Source organism: Arachis ipaensis, chromosome B9, assembly GCF_059453495.1.
Source record: "Arachis ipaensis isolate K30076 ecotype BB chromosome B9, ASM5945349v1, whole genome shotgun sequence".
Lineage (NCBI taxonomy): Eukaryota > Viridiplantae > Streptophyta > Magnoliopsida > Fabales > Fabaceae > Arachis > Arachis ipaensis.
Window position 1 is genome coordinate 3,231,284 of NC_142444.1, and position 21,907 is coordinate 3,253,190.

General features: G+C 33.2%; 2 protein-coding genes across 2 annotated transcripts; both read right to left on the reverse strand.

Moving 5' to 3' along the window:
- Nucleotides 1–567: 567 nt before the first annotated feature.
- Nucleotides 568–4,310, reverse strand: LOC107619426 (protein ALTERED PHOSPHATE STARVATION RESPONSE 1). Its single transcript, XM_016321713.3, has 4 exons — nucleotides 2,932–4,310; nucleotides 2,512–2,687; nucleotides 2,149–2,372; nucleotides 568–1,580 (listed from the first exon to the last, which is right to left on the reverse strand). The coding sequence occupies exons 1-4, from the start codon at nucleotides 4,022–4,024 to the stop codon at nucleotides 773–775; spliced, it is 2,301 nt and encodes a 766-aa protein (XP_016177199.1). The 5' UTR covers nucleotides 4,025–4,310; the 3' UTR covers nucleotides 568–772.
- A 527-nt stretch (nucleotides 4,311–4,837) lies between these two features.
- LOC107619659 (uncharacterized) lies at nucleotides 4,838–8,353 on the reverse strand. The gene is made up of 6 exons (XM_016321955.3): nucleotides 7,900–8,353; nucleotides 7,655–7,787; nucleotides 6,997–7,100; nucleotides 6,677–6,821; nucleotides 6,430–6,570; nucleotides 4,838–5,766 (listed from the first exon to the last, which is right to left on the reverse strand). The coding sequence occupies exons 1-6, from the start codon at nucleotides 7,980–7,982 to the stop codon at nucleotides 5,128–5,130; spliced, it is 1,245 nt and encodes a 414-aa protein (XP_016177441.1). The 5' UTR covers nucleotides 7,983–8,353; the 3' UTR covers nucleotides 4,838–5,127.
- Between the last annotated feature and the right edge of the window lie 13,554 nt (nucleotides 8,354–21,907).

The following is a 21,907-nucleotide window of genomic DNA, read 5'->3' on the forward strand; positions in this document are numbered from 1 at the left end:
TGACATATGGGATAAAGCAGGACAAGAAAGATATCATAGTTTGGCTCCTATATATATATACTACCGTGCAAGAATTCAACATTTCTAGTCTTATTTTCTTATTAAAATTCATGAAAACTTTTCCAATATCTAACTGCTTTTTTGTTTCCAATATCCAGGATGAAATTGAACAACGAAATGAAAGATAGAAGGAGAAGATTCTTCTGTTGCTCAGTTTGAAATCTCCATGTAGAGAAAATGGCAAAGATCATAGTATAACTATTTGTTATCAATGTCACCGATTATAGTTGAAAAGTTTTATAAGGCTATGGTTGTGAAGAAGTTAACAAATAGTGAAAACTTTTATAAGCTTCAATTGATGCAGACACAGCTCTCTATAGTTGAAGCACTCATCAATTCAAAGCAGGAAAATTACTGATTGATATTGATTTCGAAAAGGCATCAGATTCATCAGATTCAAATCCCCTTTATCTTTCTCAGGAAACTGAAAAATGTGAGATCGCTGCAAGATCCTGACACAGATTGAACAGAGGTGTTATGAAATAACTGTAGATAAAAAAATTGAGATTTTCACACTATAGAATGCACATCAATCCATTAAATTTGTAAACTGTGCAATTACATGATAATTTAATCTTTGTATTTCTATATCACTGTGTCAACACCCTGATCAAGAACAAGTGTATTAGTGTAGTATCCATTATGTATATGTATGATACAACCAATTTAAGTATAATTTACCATTCCCCCAAAAACTATTCTTCAACACAAACTAATTCTCAGATGACCTCTGGCCTAAACCTTGGTTTTGGGTTATGGACCGTAATTCACTATACATTTTAGCACATTCGTGCGAAAAATTCGACATGGCCCTGAAAAGCTCTGGCAACCGATTTTTGAGACTTCCCAATGATTTCTGCCTAACCTGTAGGCACTGCCTTGCATAAGCTTCTTCCTCATCCTCCAATCTCTTCTCTACTTGATCAACCAGAAACTTCCGGTTTATAACAGCCTCATCAGGATTATTAGCTTCTGTCCTCTCCGGATCAAAGTCCTCCGGTATTTTCTTTTCCATATATTTGCGATACCAGTCTTCGAATTGCCGTTTTTTGCGCATAAGCTCCTTACGTGTCTCCTCACATTTCCTCTTCAAAGCTAGTTCCTCTTCTTGATGCTGACAGATAGTTTCTATCACGGCAGCGAAGTTGGTTATGGCCGTCCTAGCAACCTCATCAGGCAGTTTCTCTAGATGATCTTGCCATGCTATGAGAAGACTATGTATTGGGGGTTTTCTAACTCTTTGTGGCGAAGAAACCTTCTCCTTCAGATTGCTCTCAATTGGGATAAGATTTTGTTTTAACCAACTGTTTAGAGCCTTTATGTATTCCCTTTGGTGAATCATTAGCTTCTCAAAGTGTGCCTGCCACTGTTGCACAACAGCACATAGCTGCTGTGTACGCTCATAATGTTGTTCGCTTGTTTCAGTTGGAGACTGGGAAATGTCCAGCAATCTCAATGCCGTCACAATACTCGATTGATTCTCATGGTGGAATTGCATGATTCCCCACATGGTGGCCATCCTGCAGTTCAACAAAACCATCAATATCAGCAGAGTTTTTGACTAAGTTCATCAGTTTGTGAAGACACAGATTTGAGCTATAGCACTTTTACTTAAGAAAGATGCACTTCCTAAAATAAAACAATACAAATATGACAGAGACAATTTTTTAAGATTCATTTTCAAAGTTCAAAAAGCATTAGTGACAGGAATAAACTGCCATCAGTTTTATAAGGTTCATTTTCAAAGTTCAAATCCTCCTGCCACAATACACAAGCCAACTTTAGAAAAAGAACAATACCTAAGTAAAGGACCTTAAAAAAAAGGGACAGTTACAGAAAATTGTAATATTTGGGAAATTTGGGACCAAGTAAGGACAAATTTACTGTTGATCTTCAGAAAGTAAAGCTTATCGTTTTCCTTTGTAATTTTAAAGCTTCCATAGCACAAAGCGATTCATCAAGAAATGTCTGATGTGATAAGCAACCATAACATAGTCATACTACATGGCTGAACTAAATTTCAAAACACTTCCACATAGCCACAAGATTATCTATTTGTAATTTTGAACCCTAATTATTATAACTCACCCATCAACAAGCTGAACAAGTCTTGGGTACAACTGCTGATCGCGTAGCCGGCTAATCTCTGAGACCGTGGAATCCAAGGCTTGCATATCTACAATGTATCTTGTATGTAAATGACTAACGGCTGCTTTTGCTTTCTCTAATGCTTCAGTGTTAGAACCTCTATTTTTCAGCTTATTAAGCATGGCAACCTTCTTTTGGTACTCATATTTCATTAGTTCACCAGCCTATCAAAATATTCCGCAGCAAATTTCAGAGAAGATAAACAGAAATTTGCAGCATAATTTGATACATACGTGAATCTTCTTGCAGAAACTGTGACAACTTACAATAAATAGCTAACAGTAAAAAATAAAAATCCCATACCTTAACTTCATCATAAAGTTTCTTTTCCCATGCTAGCAATTTGTCCAAGACGGTAGCATGAGTTTCGTGTTCTTCTAAGTCAACATCATCTTTTCCTTCATCCAAATTCGGTATTCCTCTAAAGGACCGATTCCATGTAATAACTCGCATCACCTTTGCAGCGTGATCAATATGTCCTGCAAAAACCGAGGCATAATAACAATTCAAAACATGTTTGGTAACCAATATCACTACATGACCTATGAACTAATGTAATCACCACATACCACAATAGTGACAATACCAATCACCAGCAGCATAAATATCAGTTACTTAAAGCAAAAGGCACTTAAAAAATTAATTTGTTAAAGTAATCATCAGCATAATTACTCAAATACAATACAAAATTGAAGCAGAGAAAAGCCATTATCACTCTTTTACCTCTATTATCAGCAAAATTGGAGTGATAATGGAGGCGAGTGGCCTCGAGCATCTTGGAAACTTCATGAGCACTCTCTGAAGCCTTCAGAAAATGATCATCCAATTCAGTAAAGACCTGCATCATATTAACTCCCTGCTTCCCGTTCCTCTTTGCCTCCACCGGAGGCACAATCTTCACCTTCTTCAATGCTTTCGATGATGATGTCGTGGCCATAGCCATAGCCTCTGGCGCAGGAGGCAGGGCTACCGCTTCCTCGTCCGGTAAAGGAGGTACAGGCTCATCATCATCAATGCCATCAACATCCTCATCATCATCTATTTCTCCATGTCCTTTCTCTTCAACAAACACCTTCCTATGATTATGAATCCTCTCATCCTTACTCATTTTATGATTATTATTATTGTTGTTATGATGATGATGATGATGGTGATGATTCTCTTCTTGTTGTTCTTCTCCTGAAACTTCCTCTGAATCCTTCAAGCTTGTTCCTGGCACATTCTCCACTGATGGAAAGAAATACTCCATAGCAGCGGTTTGCTGTGTGTGCTGCAAAGCATGAACATGACCATGACCATGATCATGATCATGCTTACGATCATGATGCTGATTCTTCTCCTCAATTGTTCGATTATTTCTTCTCCTCCTCGTTCTCAAATTCCCTTCATTGTTCTCCAATTCAATCTCATCATCACCATCCGCACCTTCTTCCTCTTTGATAACCTGCTTCTTCGACCCTGCCCGCTTCGATTCGTCTTTGATCATCTTCTCCGGCATGGTAGTTGCACGCTGGAGAGGCTGCGGCTGCTCTGCGAGGCTAGGCGGCGGAGGTGGCGGCTTGATATCATTAACCGCCGCAATAGCAGGAATCGCGGCGGCGGCTGCGGCAGCAGAAGGGGGAAATTGAGGATCAACGACCTCTCCCTGTGCGAAATCAGTGAGTGCGGCGCCGGCGCCCTTGAGCGACGTGGCATAGGCGGAGTGCGCGGCGGCGAAGGCGTTCCTGGCGGAAACGGCGAGTTTCATGAAGTGTTTCCGTTCCTTGCATCGTGCCACCGCTTCTTCGTTCTCAATCTTGGATTGGGAGCAACCCATCCTCTTCTTCTGATTCTAATTCTTGCGATTAGTGAAGAAAAGTGTGGGAATTTGTAAAGAGAATGGAACATTGAGTGGCTGTTATTGAAGAAGGAATCTGGCTTTTGGAGGAAAAAGTGTTAAAGTGAAGACCGAGTGAAAGAGGTGGCGCACATCAACGACGACTTGTGCGTTAAGGCAACGAAACGGTGTCGTTTTTGTGCAACCTAGGATTTGAGAGTAAAGACAGGGGAATGAAGCGGAGAGTGCTAGAAAGTGCGTTTTGTTTTGTGTTGTTTTCTTCAATAACTAACAAACTCGTATAACTGACGTATATCAACCAAACTCCTCTTACGTTCTTAGTTTTCACATTATTATAATTTTCATTCAAAATAAATGCCGTCCATTCTAAGATTCATTATGTAATCAATTTTTTTTTTAAATAATATTTTTATTGAGTTTAAATTTTAGGCCTTGGATTTTTTGTTTTCACTTTTGTGTAGAGTATCAGTAACTCTCGTAAAATATCTAAAATGTTATTTGTACACTAAAATTAACCACTAAAATCATTTACTAATATATTTTCAATATGTATTTATATATTTTATACTAATGATTGATTTTAGTGGCTGATTTTGATCTACACGTAGTATAATTATAAAAATATTTATAAAAAAAACGAAAATATTATGACCATCAAAACTAACGAACACGTACCTTGTTTTGACTAACGAACACGTATACTCAATAAACTAGCAAGTAGTTGTCAATTTAATTAATTAGTTAAAAGAATTTGGGTTCAATTCAATTAAGATTTAAGAAGATTTCTAAGCATTTTCTTCAACATAATCCAATACTAAGATTCTTAATGTACACACATAAACATTGACCCTATAATGTAAGTATGTAAGACTAATACAAGTCTACAATTGAATGTAGATTTAAATCCTAGATTTAGATAATAGAGTAGCATATATCCTATGACAATCAACCAATGCAACATAAAAGAAATAATAATAATAATAATAAATTTCAAATTCTTGTATAAATACAAATAATATATCTTGGATAAGATAACTAAGGTATAATTGTACCTATACTCTTCTATAGCTGTTTCTTTCTGTTTATGTTCCTCTGAGAGCTCTAAGACGAGCTGCCAAATCATCATAATCAGGTAGATTAGGATGCACAATACTCTTCACTTCAGAATCCATTGAAATTGATCTTCCATGCCCTCTTGATGTTTCTTCAACTGATGATGAGTTTGTTGGTCTAGGAGGAAGAGATGTTCCTCTTACATATGATCTTCTGTTCTTGGAAGATTCAGAATCAATAATGTTATCCTCTGTTGCTCTTGATTTCATCATGTTTCTGCTCCTTGATGATGATCTTGGAGCTTGATCCTCATGGTTTGGTTCCGAATCTGTCCTTGTTTTCTTCTTTGAATTTGAATTGATTTCGCCTTTGTTAGTTCTTTGTTTGAGGTAAGGAGGAGGAACAAGCCAATAAGGTTTCTTGTTACTGATGATTTCTGTGTCATCCTCGGATATGCTTCCGAGGGAGCTAGAACTCGGCTTTCGGCCGTGGACCGATGACATATCGGTGCTAGAATCGTCGTCGTCGTCACTGCTGATTTGCTGCCTCCATTGTTCATCATTGAATTCTTTGATTCCTTCTTGTGATGATGCATTATAGTCTGTTTCTTTTTTGTGCTCTTTTTCCACACCAACTTGCTTCTCTGTTTTTTCAGGTTTAGGCCTCTCCTGCAAAATAAAGCATGATTTCATACAAATTTTGAGCCTCAACAAATTTTATGCTTTCTACATTTATACAATTCTACAAATCTCATGTGTTAATATAAAGTGGAAAAAATAGTTCATAAACAACCTCTATTTTTTTAGACTAAAATATGCTAGTAAACTTTTGACCATAATTATGAAAATGGGATTGAATCGGCCTATTCAAATGAGTTAATCAAAACAGTTACTAAAATGGTTTAATTTCGTGTAAAAATTCGTTATCAACAAACCGATTAGGAATGAAAATAAACCAATCAAATTGATCGATTTTTAGTGATTAATCAGTTGAAAATAAATAAACACAAAAAATATTTTTGTTAAAATTATATTTTATACATATATACATTATTTTATCATATCGAGTTCGACTCCCATTGAACTTTTAGACCTTTAAACTTCTCAGTCTACCGACTCAGTGATTGGTTCGATTTTCATACCCATTTCTTTTGATTATTAGTTCAAATTTATATTATATCCGTCCATTAAAGAATATTAGATTGATATACAAAATTGAGACATTTAAAATGTTAATATCTTGACATCATTTATATAAAGATACATTAGTTTTGTGATATATCAATTTTGTTGGGACATTGAATAGTAAGACAAGTTAATGTGAGGACTTACTTCATACAATGATGGCTGTCTAGAAAGCCTTTGCTCCAAAGCTTTGCTATCCCACTCTATAGAGAACTCTTGTGCTATTTCATGCAATAATTGAATCTTCATTTCTCTAGAAGGAGGATCTTTCTTCAACTTCTCAATTAACTATAGAAAAGTAGTTAAATTTAAGAGTCAGATACAAATATATGTTCAGGAAACTTTGTTATTAGTAATCAAGGATACATATGATTTAATTATGTGCTACACTTACCTCTTTACTTGTATAAGGTTCAAGAGAATTTCCAAATTTATCTGTAAACATTGTTCTGAGGTCACGCAATTCTGGAAGATCAGAAATTCTTGCTGCAGCATATATCAATGATGGAACAGCTTCTTTGCATTCATCAGGGCAAATACTGTTTAAGAAGATTAAAAAAATATTATAAAAATCCTTTATTAAATATCAATAGGTCTTCATCTGATTTAAATAATAATTGTATTTTCTTGTAAAGACCCAAAAGAAACATACAATTATTATAAAAGAAACCAAAATCTGAATATTATAGTAGGTCATATTATTGAGAAACATACCTCTGCTTAGTTAAGTCTTGAACATGATCTGATATGCATCCAATGAATTGTGCAACAAGTTCATAACAAAATAACATATTTTGCTCCAATACAAGCCCTTCAACCTGCCATCAAGTTCAAACAAACATTTCAACTCACCTTTTTCATCATAAAAAAAAAAACTCTCAATGATAAGGTGAAAACTCACTTGCATATGTGAAGTTGATAGTCAAAAACTATTAATTGACAATTTAATTAAATTTGTCAAATCATCTAACGGATCTAAACTATCAATTTTATATGAAGACAACTTCATGTGAGTCTTCACCCACCGATAATTAACTCAACTTTAAAGACTAACTAACCATTCAACTCAACACCTTTTAAATATGGCTTCAACATGATTCCACATTTTAAAGGGACACTCTACTATACAGATTGAAGTGGTATAGAGAGAGAAAATAATTTTTTTTATAGTTATTTTTTATTATTTTATTGCTATTCAAAGTGTGAATCCTACCTTTTTTAATCTCTCTTTCATCTCATAAAAAGAAAAATCTGTAAACTCACATCTTTATCATATAATTCACCTTAAATTAAACTTCATTTGAATGGAAACGTATGGTACTCTTAACTCTCAAGCATGAAAATTTTCAACAAAGTGAAATGACGAAATTACCCTTTTATAAGCATCATAATAATGTCCATTCCTGAGAAGCTCTGCAATGTCACTCTTCATAATCCTATGAACCGCATTCCTCTTCTTTTGTACACTCTCTAGCCTCGTCCTTATGAACTTCACGTACGTCAAGCTAACCATAATAATCAACAAAACAAAATTATAATTAAAAAACAACAAAATGAATGTTCCAATAATAAAAAGAAGACACAGAAACAGCAACAGAAACAGAGTAACATAGTTACCATTTTGAGTAGAACCTTGGTTTCAAGAACCACCGAAACATTTTTTGTCCCCCAGAATCTGAAGTAGTTGTTGCTGATGGCATTTACAACAAGAAGAAAAAAAATGGGGAATTTATGTGTGTGGTTAAATAGGTTGTAAAAACTGAGAATGAACTTGAGGTTAAGCCAAGAATAAGAATTCAAGGATACCTCAAAGTAAAGAAAAGAAATTATATCTCTCTCTCTCAGAAGAAAAGATTATTGGAATGAACTAATACAAGAGACAAGGAATTTCAAGGAAGCTGAGATTAATGATTTAGCAACAAAAAAATTGGAAGTGCAATACTGTTATAGAACACAGAGAAAGAGAAAGAAAGAGAGAGAAGGGAGACTTTTGGTCAATGAAGAATTTGTATAATAAAAAATAATATGATATTAATTGTAAATTGTAATAAAGTAATATTAATTTAAGTTCATGTTAGTGCCGCAATGTGTGTGCCCTTTATATATTTTTTGCGCTCGTTTTATGGGGATGTGTAATTGGAAAATTACAAAGACAAGGGATTTGTGAGACCAAAAAGGAAGATGACCCATAAATTTGATAATGTTACAAGTGTGAGAAGTGTTAAAATTAGTCTTACATAAAAAAAAGTAAGGAAGATTGAGGAATTTATAAGATGAAAGACCTATTTATTTGACATCTTAAGGTTTTGAGTTGGATGTGGTGTCTTCTCATCTTATGTTATATCATTTGATTAGTTTGTTTGTGTGATATATCTTAAATGGTGAAAACTCAGGTGAAGTTGATATTTGAGAGCCGTTAAATAAAAATTTAATCAAATCATACCTGAGTTTTCACCATCTTAAATACTACTAACTACTCATCTTACATTTTTTTTCTCTTTTCAATTTGTTAATATTTCATTTATAGCTGTTTTAGGAAATAGGTATCCGTCAATTTGGAGGGAATGTCCTATAATATTTTACAAAATCAATCATTTTCATTTTTATTGCTTTGCTGGCATGAAGTTAGGCATGGATTTTAATTTATACAGTTCTTCATTAATTCTGTATGATTTTATTTGACTTTTAAGGTTTTCTTCTTTTATTCCATCACTGTTTATTGATTCTCTCTATATACTAACATAATAGATTTATGTATCTCGTGATAGATTTAAGCAAATAATCTTAATTATAAGTGGATCAGATTATTAATACATTTTTTTCTTCTAAACTATGAAATATCTTCCTATTGAAGACAAATTTGTTCCAGTGTTTAAGGTTTCGTGATAGGAAGAATATTTGTCATTTGGGGTCCAAATATACGTTGTTCTTCAATTATTTAATTTGATGACTATTAAGCAATAATCAATCTTTACTTCTGAATTTTATTTTGCAGTGACTCCAGAGAAAATTGACAATTTGACTCAAGGTGAAAAAAAAAGTGTTATGCAGTAATCATTTTAATTTCTTACATCAAATTAAATTTTTTGTATTAAATAAAATGTAAACTTTATATAAGATGAATTTAACATTTTATTCGATATTCCGAAAAATATATCTTAACTTAATGTACAAGATAATAAATACATATCTCAAGAAAAAAGAGTAAAATAATTGAGTTGTGTAAGATGATAACAATAAAGGGTTCCAACTAGATGACAACCATTTTGTTACAAAGATTGAAGTTGATTGCACATTTATTTGCATGCTGTCTCCTATGTTAGCGTATAATTGGCGCCAAATATGGTGGGGGCACTCACAACTCACATGTCAAGTTGGGCATCTACCATAATATTCATTCATTGAACCAACAATTTTTATTCTTCGTCAATTTACTTTGTATATAATTAAATAAAGGTGAAAACTCAGGTGCAGTCGACTTCACGTGAAGTTGATAGTTGAGAGTCGTTAGATAAAAATTTGGTCAAATCAGTCAAATTATCTAACGACTCTCAGTTATCAACTACACGTGAAGTCGATTGCACCTGAATTTTCACCTTAAATAAATTATTTTTAAAACTAGTGAAAATTGATATTTCACATAAAATTAAAAAATAAATTAAACATGTAAAATATGAAATTATAAGATGATTGAAATTATTATATCATAAAATCGCCTGATATACAATAAAAAAAATTATAATTGATTAAAATATTTTAAGAATTAAATTGAAATTTAGTTATATTGTCCTCGTATAGACAACATACATAATGAAATTGAAAAAATGAGAAATAAATTTTCGTCGTAATTAAAGTTTAAAAATGTTAAGAGTCATTATAAAGCTTAAACCCTACTAAAACCCTAAGAGAAGGAAAAAGTAGAAGTGAGAAAAATGCTACTTTATTTGAGAGGGAAACCTTAGTCAACTTACGTGGTGACCAGCTGAAAAGGTATCTTATATTAATTATATGCTTACTACTTTATCATGGTTTATTTAATTTTATACATCATCTAGTCATCTATATTAGCTGTTCTCCAAGGTGACTTGCACCTTCTTCTTCTTCTTTTTATTATTAAATTCTCTTATTCCTATGTTTTGCTATGATAATATATTCTTTGTTTAATTTTTACTTTGCTTAGTTCCCAAGTATACTCAGGCTGCTGCTGATGATCATGCATTATTCATGCATGCCCATATATAATAACCGATAATCTACTCATCAAAAGCGTGACAACTTTAATTTAATTTTCTGCATCATCTTAGGTTTCCTTGTAATAGTGGACATACAAAATTATGGATCATCAAATGTGTCACTATATATATATATATATATATATATATATATATATATATATATATATATATATATATATATATATATATATATATATTCTTCCGCACCAAGATATTTAAATAAATTTTCTTCCAATTATATCAAAATAAGAAAAATAGTATTTTCTTGCGAACAGATATTTAAATAAATTTTCTTCCAATTATATATCAAAGAAAAAAATATGAGGAGAGAGAGAGAGAGAGTTTTATTTCTTTTTTCAAACAACAAAAATAGAAGGACAAGTAAAAAAAGTATAAGCAGGGTGTCATCTACCAGCCAAAAGGGTGAAAAGAAAAAATAAAAAATCATATTAATTAAGAAAAAAAATATAAGAGGACTATGGCTAGTCAAGCCAAATAGAAGGAGTAGTTAATATATTACTATACAATGGGTGTTAAATTTGTGGAATAAAAAAAAACTGCATTATTATCTTAAAAATTGTGTGATTTTGTTAGAATCTTATGTTAGTATGGTAAGGTTTTATAAGGTTGTATAAGAAGCTTTGTAGAAGAACTGAAAAGAGAGAGAGAAAGAGAGAAGCTGAAATAGTTATTGAAAAATTGAATTGGATTTCTTACAATGCAGGTATTTATAGGTGATGAGTAAATGTATGGTTTATGAGACTTTAGGTTAATTAGGGAGTAATAGAATTTAATAGAATTGGGCCTAGTTGGCATAACTGACTTAACAGCAAGTTAAAGGGGAAAGAGTTTATATCTGCTACACTAACATACCCCCTCAAACCAAGGGCCTCCTAAGGATCTGTTTTAAATATTCTGAATAAGTTTCTGGATTTGAGAAACATTGCAGCTAAAAAGAGTTTGGTGAGTGTATCTGCAAGTTAATCTTGTGCTATGATGTGTTGGATGAAGAGCTCCTTTTTGGTAACAAAATCCCTCACGAACGATTGATTGAAGGCAAAGTGCTTTGACTTGTTGTGCAGAATTGGGTTGGCAGACAGGAGAATGGCGCTTTGGCTGTCGTAGTATACCATGGCCTTAGTGGAGCATGGTATTTTGACCTCAGTGAGTAAATTTTATAACCAAATTATCTCATTCACTGCATCAGCAATGCATGTGAACTTTGCTTTTGTACTGCTTCTTGAGACTGTAGTTTATTTTCTGCTGGCCCAGGACATTAGGTTTGGACCTAGATAGATTCCATATTCATTAGTAGACTTTCTATCGTTAATGTCACTAGCCTAATCTAAGTCACAGAAGCCATAAATTCCGAAAGTTCTGAATTTTCTGAACCTTAAACCATACTGGGCTATGCCTGAGAGATACCTAAGAATTTTCTTTACTACTTTTCAGTGAGAATCAAGAGGGTTATGGAGGAATTGTGCAACTTTATTTACTAAAAAAAAAAATCTCTGGTCTTGTGATTGTAGCATACTGCAGGCTTCTAACGATCGGTCTATAGAGTGTGGGATTGTTGAAGGTACCATCACCAAAGGCTGAGAGTTTGAGAGAGGATGTCATGGGGGTGATTATAGGTTTGGCATTGTTCATCTCAGCTCTTTTGAAAAGGTCTTGAATGTACTTTGTCTGTTTTAAGGTTACTGTCCCATTGCTGCTATGCTTCACTTCAATTCCAAGAAAGTAGTTCATTTCTCCTAGGGCTTTTAGAGAGAATGTGATGTGTAGCTGAGTCATAATGGAGTTGATCTCTGATTTCGAACTGCCAGTCACAAGAATGTCATCCACATAGACTAGAATGTAGGTTGCTGAGGAGGAGGTGAATTTGGTGAAAAGAGACACATATGATCTGGTGCTTGCAAAGCCAACCTTGTTTAGAACGGAGCTTAGTTTTGTAAACTAGGCTTGTGGATCCTGTTTGAGGATGTAAAGTTATATTTGCAACTTGCATACTTGATGAGGGTTTTGGGAAGTGAAGCCTTCTATTTGTTGCATATATACATCTTCATAGAGGTCACCGTTGAGGAATGCATTATTGAAGTCAAACTGGTGTACTTTCCAGCCTTTTACAAGTGCTATGCTGAGCATGATCCGAATGGTTGCAGGTCTGACTATCAGACTAAAGATCTGGTCATAGTCAACTCCCTGTTTCTAGTGAAAGTCCTTTGCCACAAGTCTTGCCTTGTACTTCTGAATTGTGCCGTCATGGTTCCTTTTGACTCGAAACACCCATTTGCAGCCTATCGGTGCGAAGTTTGGAGGCGGATCCACTAACCTCCATGTATTGTTTTTCATCAAGGCTGAGTATTCCTCATGCATGGTCTCTCTCTAGTGTGGGATGGTAAGGGCCTGGGCAATGGACTTTGGGAGATTGGTGGCCAAAGCTGTATCTGAGGATAGGGTAGCAGTGAACATTTGTGGTTTGGTGATACCAATTTTGCTTCTGGTTTGCATGTGGTGTGTGTTCTGTACAGTGGCAAGAGAATTGTTGGAGTAAGCGTTGAGAGACAACTGTGTGGATTGAGCTGTAGTCACAACAGCAGGATGTAGACGAGGCCCAATTTCAATCTACAAGGGGAGAGTGTCAAAAGAATCTGTACTATCAACAATGTTAGCTTCAGACTCAGAGTCAGTGACATTAACATGTGTAGTTTGTAATGAATCAGATATAATATTGGTATTAGTGGAAGGTGTATCATGAATGTCTATGCAGGATGGTTTGAAGATGTAAGTGTATGGTGGTGTGGTTTTTGAGGTTGCTGGTTTTGGGTTAGAGGAAAAGAGATGTGATGGAAAGAAAAATTCAAGTTCATTAAAGATAACGTTTCTGGCCATATAGACTTTGCCTGATGAAGACAGGCACTTGTACCCCTTGTGGTCAGGGCTATAACCTATGCAGATACATTTGGTGGATTGATGGTTTAGTTTGTGTTTGTTATATGGTGTTAGCCAAGAAAAATAGGCACAACTGAAGGCTTTTAAGGAGTTGTAGTCTGGTATAGTGTTGAATAGGGTCTCTAAGGGAGATTTGAGGTTTAGTGTTGGGGTTGGAAGTCTATTGATGAGATAGGTTGAGGTTAGGATAGCCTCATCCCAAAAGAAAAGGAGTAGAGAGGCTTGTGACAGGAGGGTGAGGGAAGTTTCCATCAAGTGTTTGTGCTTTCTCTCCACACAAACATTTTGTTGGTGTGTGTGAGTGCAGGTGAGTCTGTGTTGTATTTCTTGATCTCCGAGGTATTGATTGAAGGTGTTTGACATGTACTCTCTTCCATTGTCAGTTTGGAGGGCCTTGATTCTTTGGCCAGTTTTGTTTTCAATGAGTGCTTTGTATTGGCAAAAGGCTGTGAAGGTTTGGGCTTTGGTGTGTAGAAGAAAGGTACAGGTGTATCTGTTGTATGCATCAACAAAGCAAGCATAATATCTGAATTCGGATTTGTTGGGCTGTGCTGAGGGTCCCCAAAGATCAGAAAAGACTAACTCAAGAGGTGTTGTGTATTGAGTTTGGGATTGTATTGGGAAGGGAAGATAGTGAATTTGGTTAATGGTGCAAGGTTCACAAAATGCAAGGGTGTTGGTAATCTGAGAGAATGGAATGTTATGTTTGGTGAGTATGGTCTTGGTTATTTTTAGGGAAGGGTGGCCGAGTCTTTTGTGCCATAGTTCAAGAGGGTTAATGGTGTTAGTTGTGGCAGTAGGTTTGGGATTGAGTGTGGTAGTGGTGTGAGTTGTGACATTGGGTATGAAAGTTTGGGTTGGGAATGATTTGTTGTTGACTCTAATAGGTTGGCTGGGATCACAGGAGTTGTTTGTGATTGGAATGGGTAGTGTACTGGTGGGAGTGTTGTGGGGATTCTTGGAAACATTATCTGTGGTGCAATTTTTGACTAATGCAGCAACTCTATTTATAGATAAAAATTTAGAAGAGATAACTTTATTAGTGCTAGGATGAGCAACATAATTTGCAGTCATATGAGCAGGCTTGTGTAAAGTATTATCATCAAATGCAAATGGTACAGTTATATCTGTGCTGGGATTAGTAACAGAATTTACAATCCTATCAGTAATTTAATTTGAAGTAATAGCATTAGCTAGCACAGGCACATCAGTGCAGGGATTGGCAATAGAAATTGTAATCACATGAGCAATTTTATTATTTAAAGTAATAGCACCAAGTTCATTGAGTGGCACAATGACATCAGAGAGCACTGTTTTATTACACAAGCTATCATTTTTTCCTCTAACATTGGTTTTGTTGCTCACACTACTTCTATCAACACTCACACTACTTGTACTACTATAGTCATTCTTAACAGTTCTACTGCTGCTATTTGACATTTTTCTTAGAACTTGATTTTCAACAGGTCTTGATTCTTTTTTTTTAATTTTATTTTTCTCTTTCTTTTTTTTTTCTTTTCCTTTTTGCATACTACTACTGTTTATTTTTTCACTTTGAGTTTTGTTACTTAAGATTGCAGTGTTTGCATTTATTTTCTTTTGCTGATCAGAATTACAAGCCTGTGAAGTTTGGGCTTTATTTGTCTTTCAGATTGGTCTTGAAACCTGGATGTCATTGAATTTATATAGTTCATTTTTAAGTCTGCCTTGAAGCATAATCTTCTTGGACTCTTGGCATTTGATAGCACAAACATAAGGCCAGAATTTAAAGAACACACCATTATTTAGTGCAAATTTTGAGACACTAACAAGGTTCTTTGAAATTGTAGGGACATGAAGCAAGTTCTGGAGTTTAAAAACTTTGTTTGACATAGATGCATGCATGATAGACCTTCCAATATTAGCAATACTCATACCTTTTTTCATTACCTCCAAACACTTGTTCAGGTCCTATGTATTCTGAACTGCTAAGTAAGTTCATATGATTGAAGGTGAGGTGGTGAGACACCCCTGAGTCAGGATACCAGCTATTGTCAATATTGTTTGTAATGAGTAATGCTTGAGGAAGACTTCGGTTGCTTGAGCTTGCTTGCTGACTTGGCTGGTAGGGAGGCTGATCATGTGGAGTTTGTTGATGAAAAAGGCCGTTTGGTGGTGGAGGGCCACCGTTGGAGTTGTAAAGTCGAGGATTCTGATAGTTTTGGTTGAATCTATGAAAGCATTGCCAAACTGTGTGGCCAATTCTTCCACACAATTGACACTGTTGCTTGTTTTCTTGCCACCAAGATCTGCCTCCTCTAGAGTTTCTTCCTCTGTCTCTCTTACCTGATTGTTCTCTTGCATAATAGCCTCCATATGATTCCTCTGCTGCAAATTCGTTGCTCACCTTGCTTGTGTCTGATTCTTTTTTAGTTAGGTTTGTATGAATCATAGTTAGATCTGTTTTTCTGAATCTTTTATTTACCTCTTCTTATGCAAGAAGTTGCAATTCGAGCTCACTGATGGTCATTAAGTCCATTCTTGAGTTTACCATAGTGATGAAAGCATTGAATTCTTCATCCAAACCTCCTAAGGCACAATCAAAATATTCTTCCTTAGAAAGTGGAGCACCAAGAGCTGATAGGGAGTTAGCTACCTTGTTGATTTTGGCCATGTACTCAATTACTGTTGCGTCGTGTTTCTTTATTATTTTCAACTGTGCCTTCAACATTCATGTTCTTAATTGACTTTGGCGGTGAAGTGTTCTTCTAGTGAATCCCAAATTTCATGCGCGTAATCATATTCAACAACCATGTTTACAAAGGCTTCATTCATAGCGGAGAGCATCCATGCTACTAAGCATTCATCTTGTTGTTCCCACGCTTCAAATTCTTGTGAGATTTTACCTTCGACTCGATCCTGCTCCAAATTGAATCTTCTCGGAATTGATAGTGCTATGATGTGATTCTGCCGTTTGTTGGCTTTAACACACGCAAGAGCTTGACACTTCTAAGCTTTGAAGTTGTCTTCATAGAGTTTGATTGTGGCTGAAAAGTTTGTAATTGACGCCATTGAAGTTTGCTGTGTAGTTTGAGCTGGTGTTGCAGAAGGAACGTGATAATCCATAGACCAAAACTACAGCTCTGATACCATGTGAGGTTTCAGAAGTTTGTAGAAGAATTGAGAAAAGAGAGAGTGAGAGAAAGAAGCTGAAATTATTATTGAAAAACTAAATTGAATTTCTTATAATGCAGGTATTTATAGGTGATGAGTAAATGTGTGGTTTGTGAGTTTTCAGATTAGTTAAGGAGTAACGGAGTAACAGAATCTAACAGAATTAGACCTAGTTACCATAACTGATTTAACATCAAATTAAAAGAGGAAAAATTCATATCTACTACACTAACAAGTATACATTTCTATCTTTTTTTTCCTGTGTTCTTTTTATAGAATTTGTGTTGTTTTCTCTAACTGATTTTTCTATATTTTGTGACAAACTAGAAAAATATGTATAACTTAACATGTGTATTGCCAGTAAATTAAAATATGACATTAAAGTAGCATACAATGCAACAAAAAAATGTAAATACCTCAAATTTTAAAACAAGAAAATAACAACTTAGTTTTTTAAATAAAAAGAGCATAAAAACCATGCATGAAAAGAATTATTATTATTTAAAGAAAATAGCCATCTCTCCCAACCTTATATTGAGCAATAATATATAAAAATAATGATAACTATTCAAATCTCATGCATAATAATGTAATGAAGATAATCACACAAATAACAAGAAATATAATCATTCACTACGGGTATTCTTTTATCAATTATATTTAATTAAATTTTTGCAAAAAATAGTTATAGGCATAACATCGTATCAAAACTTTTATAATCTAAAAATTTAGAGTTCAATCACTAGTTTAGTGACAAAAAAAAAATTTAAACACAAGACAAATTAAAAAAAAACATATGCAACTCACATAAACTCAATAAATTTTTTTGTGTGAAAAGACATATTAAAAATATAATTAATTCATAGAATTTAATTTTGATGCGCTAACAGTATAAAGCATTTTACATACTCGTGCAATTATATTCGTTCTTTTGGATAACCAATAATGCAGTCAATGTAAAAAATAGTTATTTTTACTATATAGTATTATATAAATAAATACACGTGTAAAACTAATTTACACTCACCGTACACTAAAATTAAATTTTTGTTTATATGTCTCCTCTTATCAGTTTAAAATTTTACAAAAAATGATTTTATGAGATAAATCACATACTTGATAGTTATTTGTAATTCATTCTGTTAGGAGTTATAAGCTAGCTAGTTATTAGTGCTATTACTGATTAATTATGTTTTCTGTTAGAGTTAGTCAGTTAGGAGCCCAGCTGACTTAGCAGCAGCTTCTAGCAAGTTCTATAGTTTGTTACAGGTTGGTTAGCTAGCAGTATACATATAAATAGCAATTCCACACATGCTGCAATTCAGTTACTGAGTTGAATGCAGCTTCACACCCTTCGTGCTTCTTTCTCTCTTTTCCTTTCTCTCTGAAATTCTCCCTTGAAGCCTGGTACCTTTCACATTCCTTTTGATATAGTTTCAATAACAAAAACCACATGAAATGAGAATTATTTAAATCTCCATATATTAATTATTGTTCATTCCTCCTTTAATTTATGTTAAATAATAATAATAATAATAATAATAATAATAATAATAATAATAATAATAATAATAATAATAATAATCATCATCACTCTTTTTTGTAGTGGCAAAAACAAGTAGAGTCTTGGCAAAGTGATTCCATGAAGGGGGCACCCCTCTCCTTCGCCTTCTCTTTACATTCCTTGGAGCATAAATCAGACAAGCAGTTGTAACTCACAGGCCATTCTTCTTCACAATAACGCACCTTGCCTCCATTACTCACTGAACATATAGCTGCATGCATGCAATCACATGCACTTAATTATTTATTTATTACATTAATTAAACATTTAAACAATATATTTAGGAATAATACTATATGACCAATAAATATTATCAATTTTTGTTCGTACTTAGTCAGCAATAATTTATATTTATATTTACAGAAATTTTATATACAAAAAATATATAATTTACACACATAAATTAATATAATTTATACTTTATATCCATATTTTTTAAAATTTACACACATAAATTAATAAAATTTATTTATTAAAAATAATTTAATATTTATCCTGATCAAATAATAATAAAAATTACTAATGGTCAAGAATTTTTCTTTTGATAATTAGTGCAATAATTTATCTTATATATTATTAGGATAAAGTATCAACAATAACAATAATATAATAATTAATATAATGAGAACCTAAAACCAGAAGGAAAAGTGAAAAAAGATTTGCCATAGTGAAGTTAGCCGCCATGTATGAAATACTTGCTATATCAGTAACTTTTAATTTTTAATTTGTGCATGTAACTCTAAGAGATTTAGGTGGTGTATTTATATGCAACTCTAAGGAGCAGCCACGCATGCATATGCTCCATTACTATATTATTGTCTAAAGGTTAATAATAATTAAGTTCAGTTGAATTAATAAAACTTGGTATTTACAAAAGGTAATTATTAATAATGTTTGGCTTTTGGTATTCATGAAAAGTTAATAAAAATACATCTAGCTCTTATCTTATATTATGAATTATTTCTTTTATTATTAGACGGTAAATGATTGTTAGTTTAATTAAAAGAAAATAAATTTAAAATAAAGATTGGGTCATTCACAGAGACCACACAAAATATTGTATAAATATTTTGTATTGAAGTTTTTGAATGACAACCAATTTAAAATATGTTAATTTTATAGAAAGATTCACATAATCACATCTCTAAAGAATAAGCCATCTAAAGAATTTATTATTAATATGAAATATTTTTCATTTAGATAAATTAATTTTTTATATTGTGACTTAATTTTAATTTTAATATAATATCGATAAAAACCTATTCGATTTAATGTTATTACCTAGGTAACTCACCTGCAATGTTTAGGCATCCAAATAACTATTCATAAATCTCATCAAATGATTTAACTTTGAAAATTGAGTTAAGCTTACTCTCAATTAGGTTTGTTCAACTTTTTTTTCCCTCTTCTAAATACCTTTGTTCATATATGTATTGAAAAAATGTGTTATTCATAAACTTAAACGTCAAAACATTTTCTTAAGAAAAAAATATTTATTATTTCACTAATTGTGTCACATTTATTTTGTAGTCGGACTAATTAGTTCAATTTCTTATTATTTCTGAAAAGAAGGTTTTTGTTAAAGAAAATGGTTTAAGTGTTGATGTTAAGGAAATTGCGCGCCACGAATAAATTGTCACAACATACAAATTTGCTTATAATAAAAATACTATTTATATATTAAAACTGATCGCTAAAATCAGTCACTAATATATTTATATATAAATATATATATGATTTAATTTATTTTTAATATATTTTTATATTAATAACTAATTTTAATAACTAATTTTGGTGTACACGTAACATAATTGTTTTTTTATAGTACAATAGTGAATACAATAACTAAATAGCTAAACTACAATTAAAAATTGAATCATGAATCATAAACTCATTTTGAATCTTGAAATACGAAAACACAATGTGTACACAAAAAAAAATTACAAAACTAATCATGCAATTCATTATACTTATATTTATAGAAATTTTACACACAAAAAATATATAATTTATATTTATATTTATCAGAATTTACACACATAAATTAATATAATTTATACTCATATTTTTTTAAAATTTATATATATAAATTAATAAAAATTATTTATTACAAATAATTTAATATTTATACTAGTTAAATGATTAATAATAATAAAAATATTAAAAATTACTGTCTCAAAATTTTCTCTTTTCATATTAGTAGTATCATATTTTTCTTTTCTTAAATGTTTCATAGCTAATAATTAAATATACCTTCAATATATATAATATAGACTTTAATTTGAGCATATCGGCCTTTTCCATATGAAATAAATAAATAAATAAACAAAAGGCATCTCTTATCATATATAGTTAATAATTCAGCAAAAAATATCAAGCCAGAATGACACACTTTAACAAATGTAACGAAGAGTCATTTAAATATCTAATCTTAGCTTCCTGTTGATAAACAAATGTACTTTGCATTTCATTCACTCATATTATTTTAGTAAAGACTTAAATACACTCGTGCATTTATTATCTTCACGTGAAGCTAAGTTCATAATTTTTTAATTATGTTAAAAGATAATTTTTAAATAATAATTTTATATAAAAATAATTACACGTAAATTTTTATTTATTATTTTTATTATTATATGTTCTCCGCGGGTGGTGAGCACTCATATTAGCATTGGCAATTGCGAGGTCCAAAGCAAAGTGACAACGCCATAGTCTGAAAATGCGGTTTGTTTTTCAAACCAATGTTTTGAAAATTGGTTCGAACAATAAAAAAAATCGTAAAATCTGGAAATCGGAGTTGAACCGGTGAACCGGCCGGTTAAACCGTGAACTGGCCGGTTTTGAGCTTTGCAGCAAAACGCTGCCGTTTGGAGCTCTGAAACCCTAATTTGGCAATTCCCTTCATAGTTCACACTTTCCCTTAGCTTTACAGTTCACACTTTCACCTTCACCATTCTCATCGAGCTTCAGAGAGAAGTAGAGAACGCCATCACGATCTCACCGGCTCACACGGCCACAAAGGTTCGTCGTTGTGCAGTCATCTCCGTCGCGCAGGAACCTCCGTCGAGCGTTCACCTCCGTCACGCAGTAACCTCGTTCGACCTGTCACCTCCGTCGCACAGTCAGCTCCTTCGAGGCTTCGACCAGTCACCTCCGGCGAGCAACCACTTCCTTCGACCAGTCACCACTCGGCGAGTCGCGCGTCGCTGTCTGTCTCCCACTCTCCCTACTGGCCTACTGCATGTTCGGTTGAAGCGTTGAAGGTGCCTTCGAGCTCTGAGAGAAAGCCTTCGACTTCGAGTTCCAGGTAATTTTTATTTTAGTTATGAACTTATGACTGTTTGATTGAATCACTGAATAACTGTTGCATGATGAACTCTGAGTCTCTGATACTATGATGAACTCTGATACTGTGAACTCTGTTCATTAAGTAGCTCTTTGATTTTGTGACATGATGAACTATTGAACTTTGAAACTGTGAACTCTGATTGATCCTGCTTAACTGAACTGGATTTTGTGACATGATGAACTGACATGATGAACTGCTAAACTGTGAACTCTTTGATTGAGTAGCTCTTTGATTTTGCTTTGTTTAGTGTTTATTGAACTGGATTTTGTTGTTTGTTGAATAATTGTGAATGATTTTGAATAATTTTGGATGTTGTTTGTTGTGAACTTGAGAGTTGAGATTATTGGGTTGGATTGCTGGTAATGTTTAGGT

Bases quoted from the DNA above. Each gene is read 5' to 3' on its own strand.
- LOC107619659 (XM_016321955.3), bottom strand. From the start codon at position 7,982: ATGCCATCAGCAACAACTACTTCAGATTCTGGGGGACAAAAAATGTTT. The intron at 7,788-7,899 runs GTAACTATGTTA...TATTATGGTTAG, and splicing joins CCAAGGTTCTACTCAAAATG to CTTGACGTACGTGAAGTTCA. The intron at 6,571-6,676 runs GTAAGTGTAGCA...ACTTTTCTATAG, and splicing joins AACCTTATACAAGTAAAGAG to TTAATTGAGAAGTTGAAGAA.
- LOC107619426 (XM_016321713.3), bottom strand. From the start codon at position 4,024: ATGGGTTGCTCCCAATCCAAGATTGAGAACGAAGAAGCGGTGGCACGA. The intron at 2,373-2,511 runs GTATGGGATTTT...ATATTTTGATAG, and splicing joins AACTTTATGATGAAGTTAAG to GCTGGTGAACTAATGAAATA. The intron at 1,581-2,148 runs GTGAGTTATAAT...GTTGAACTGCAG, and splicing joins CTTGTTCAGCTTGTTGATGG to GATGGCCACCATGTGGGGAA.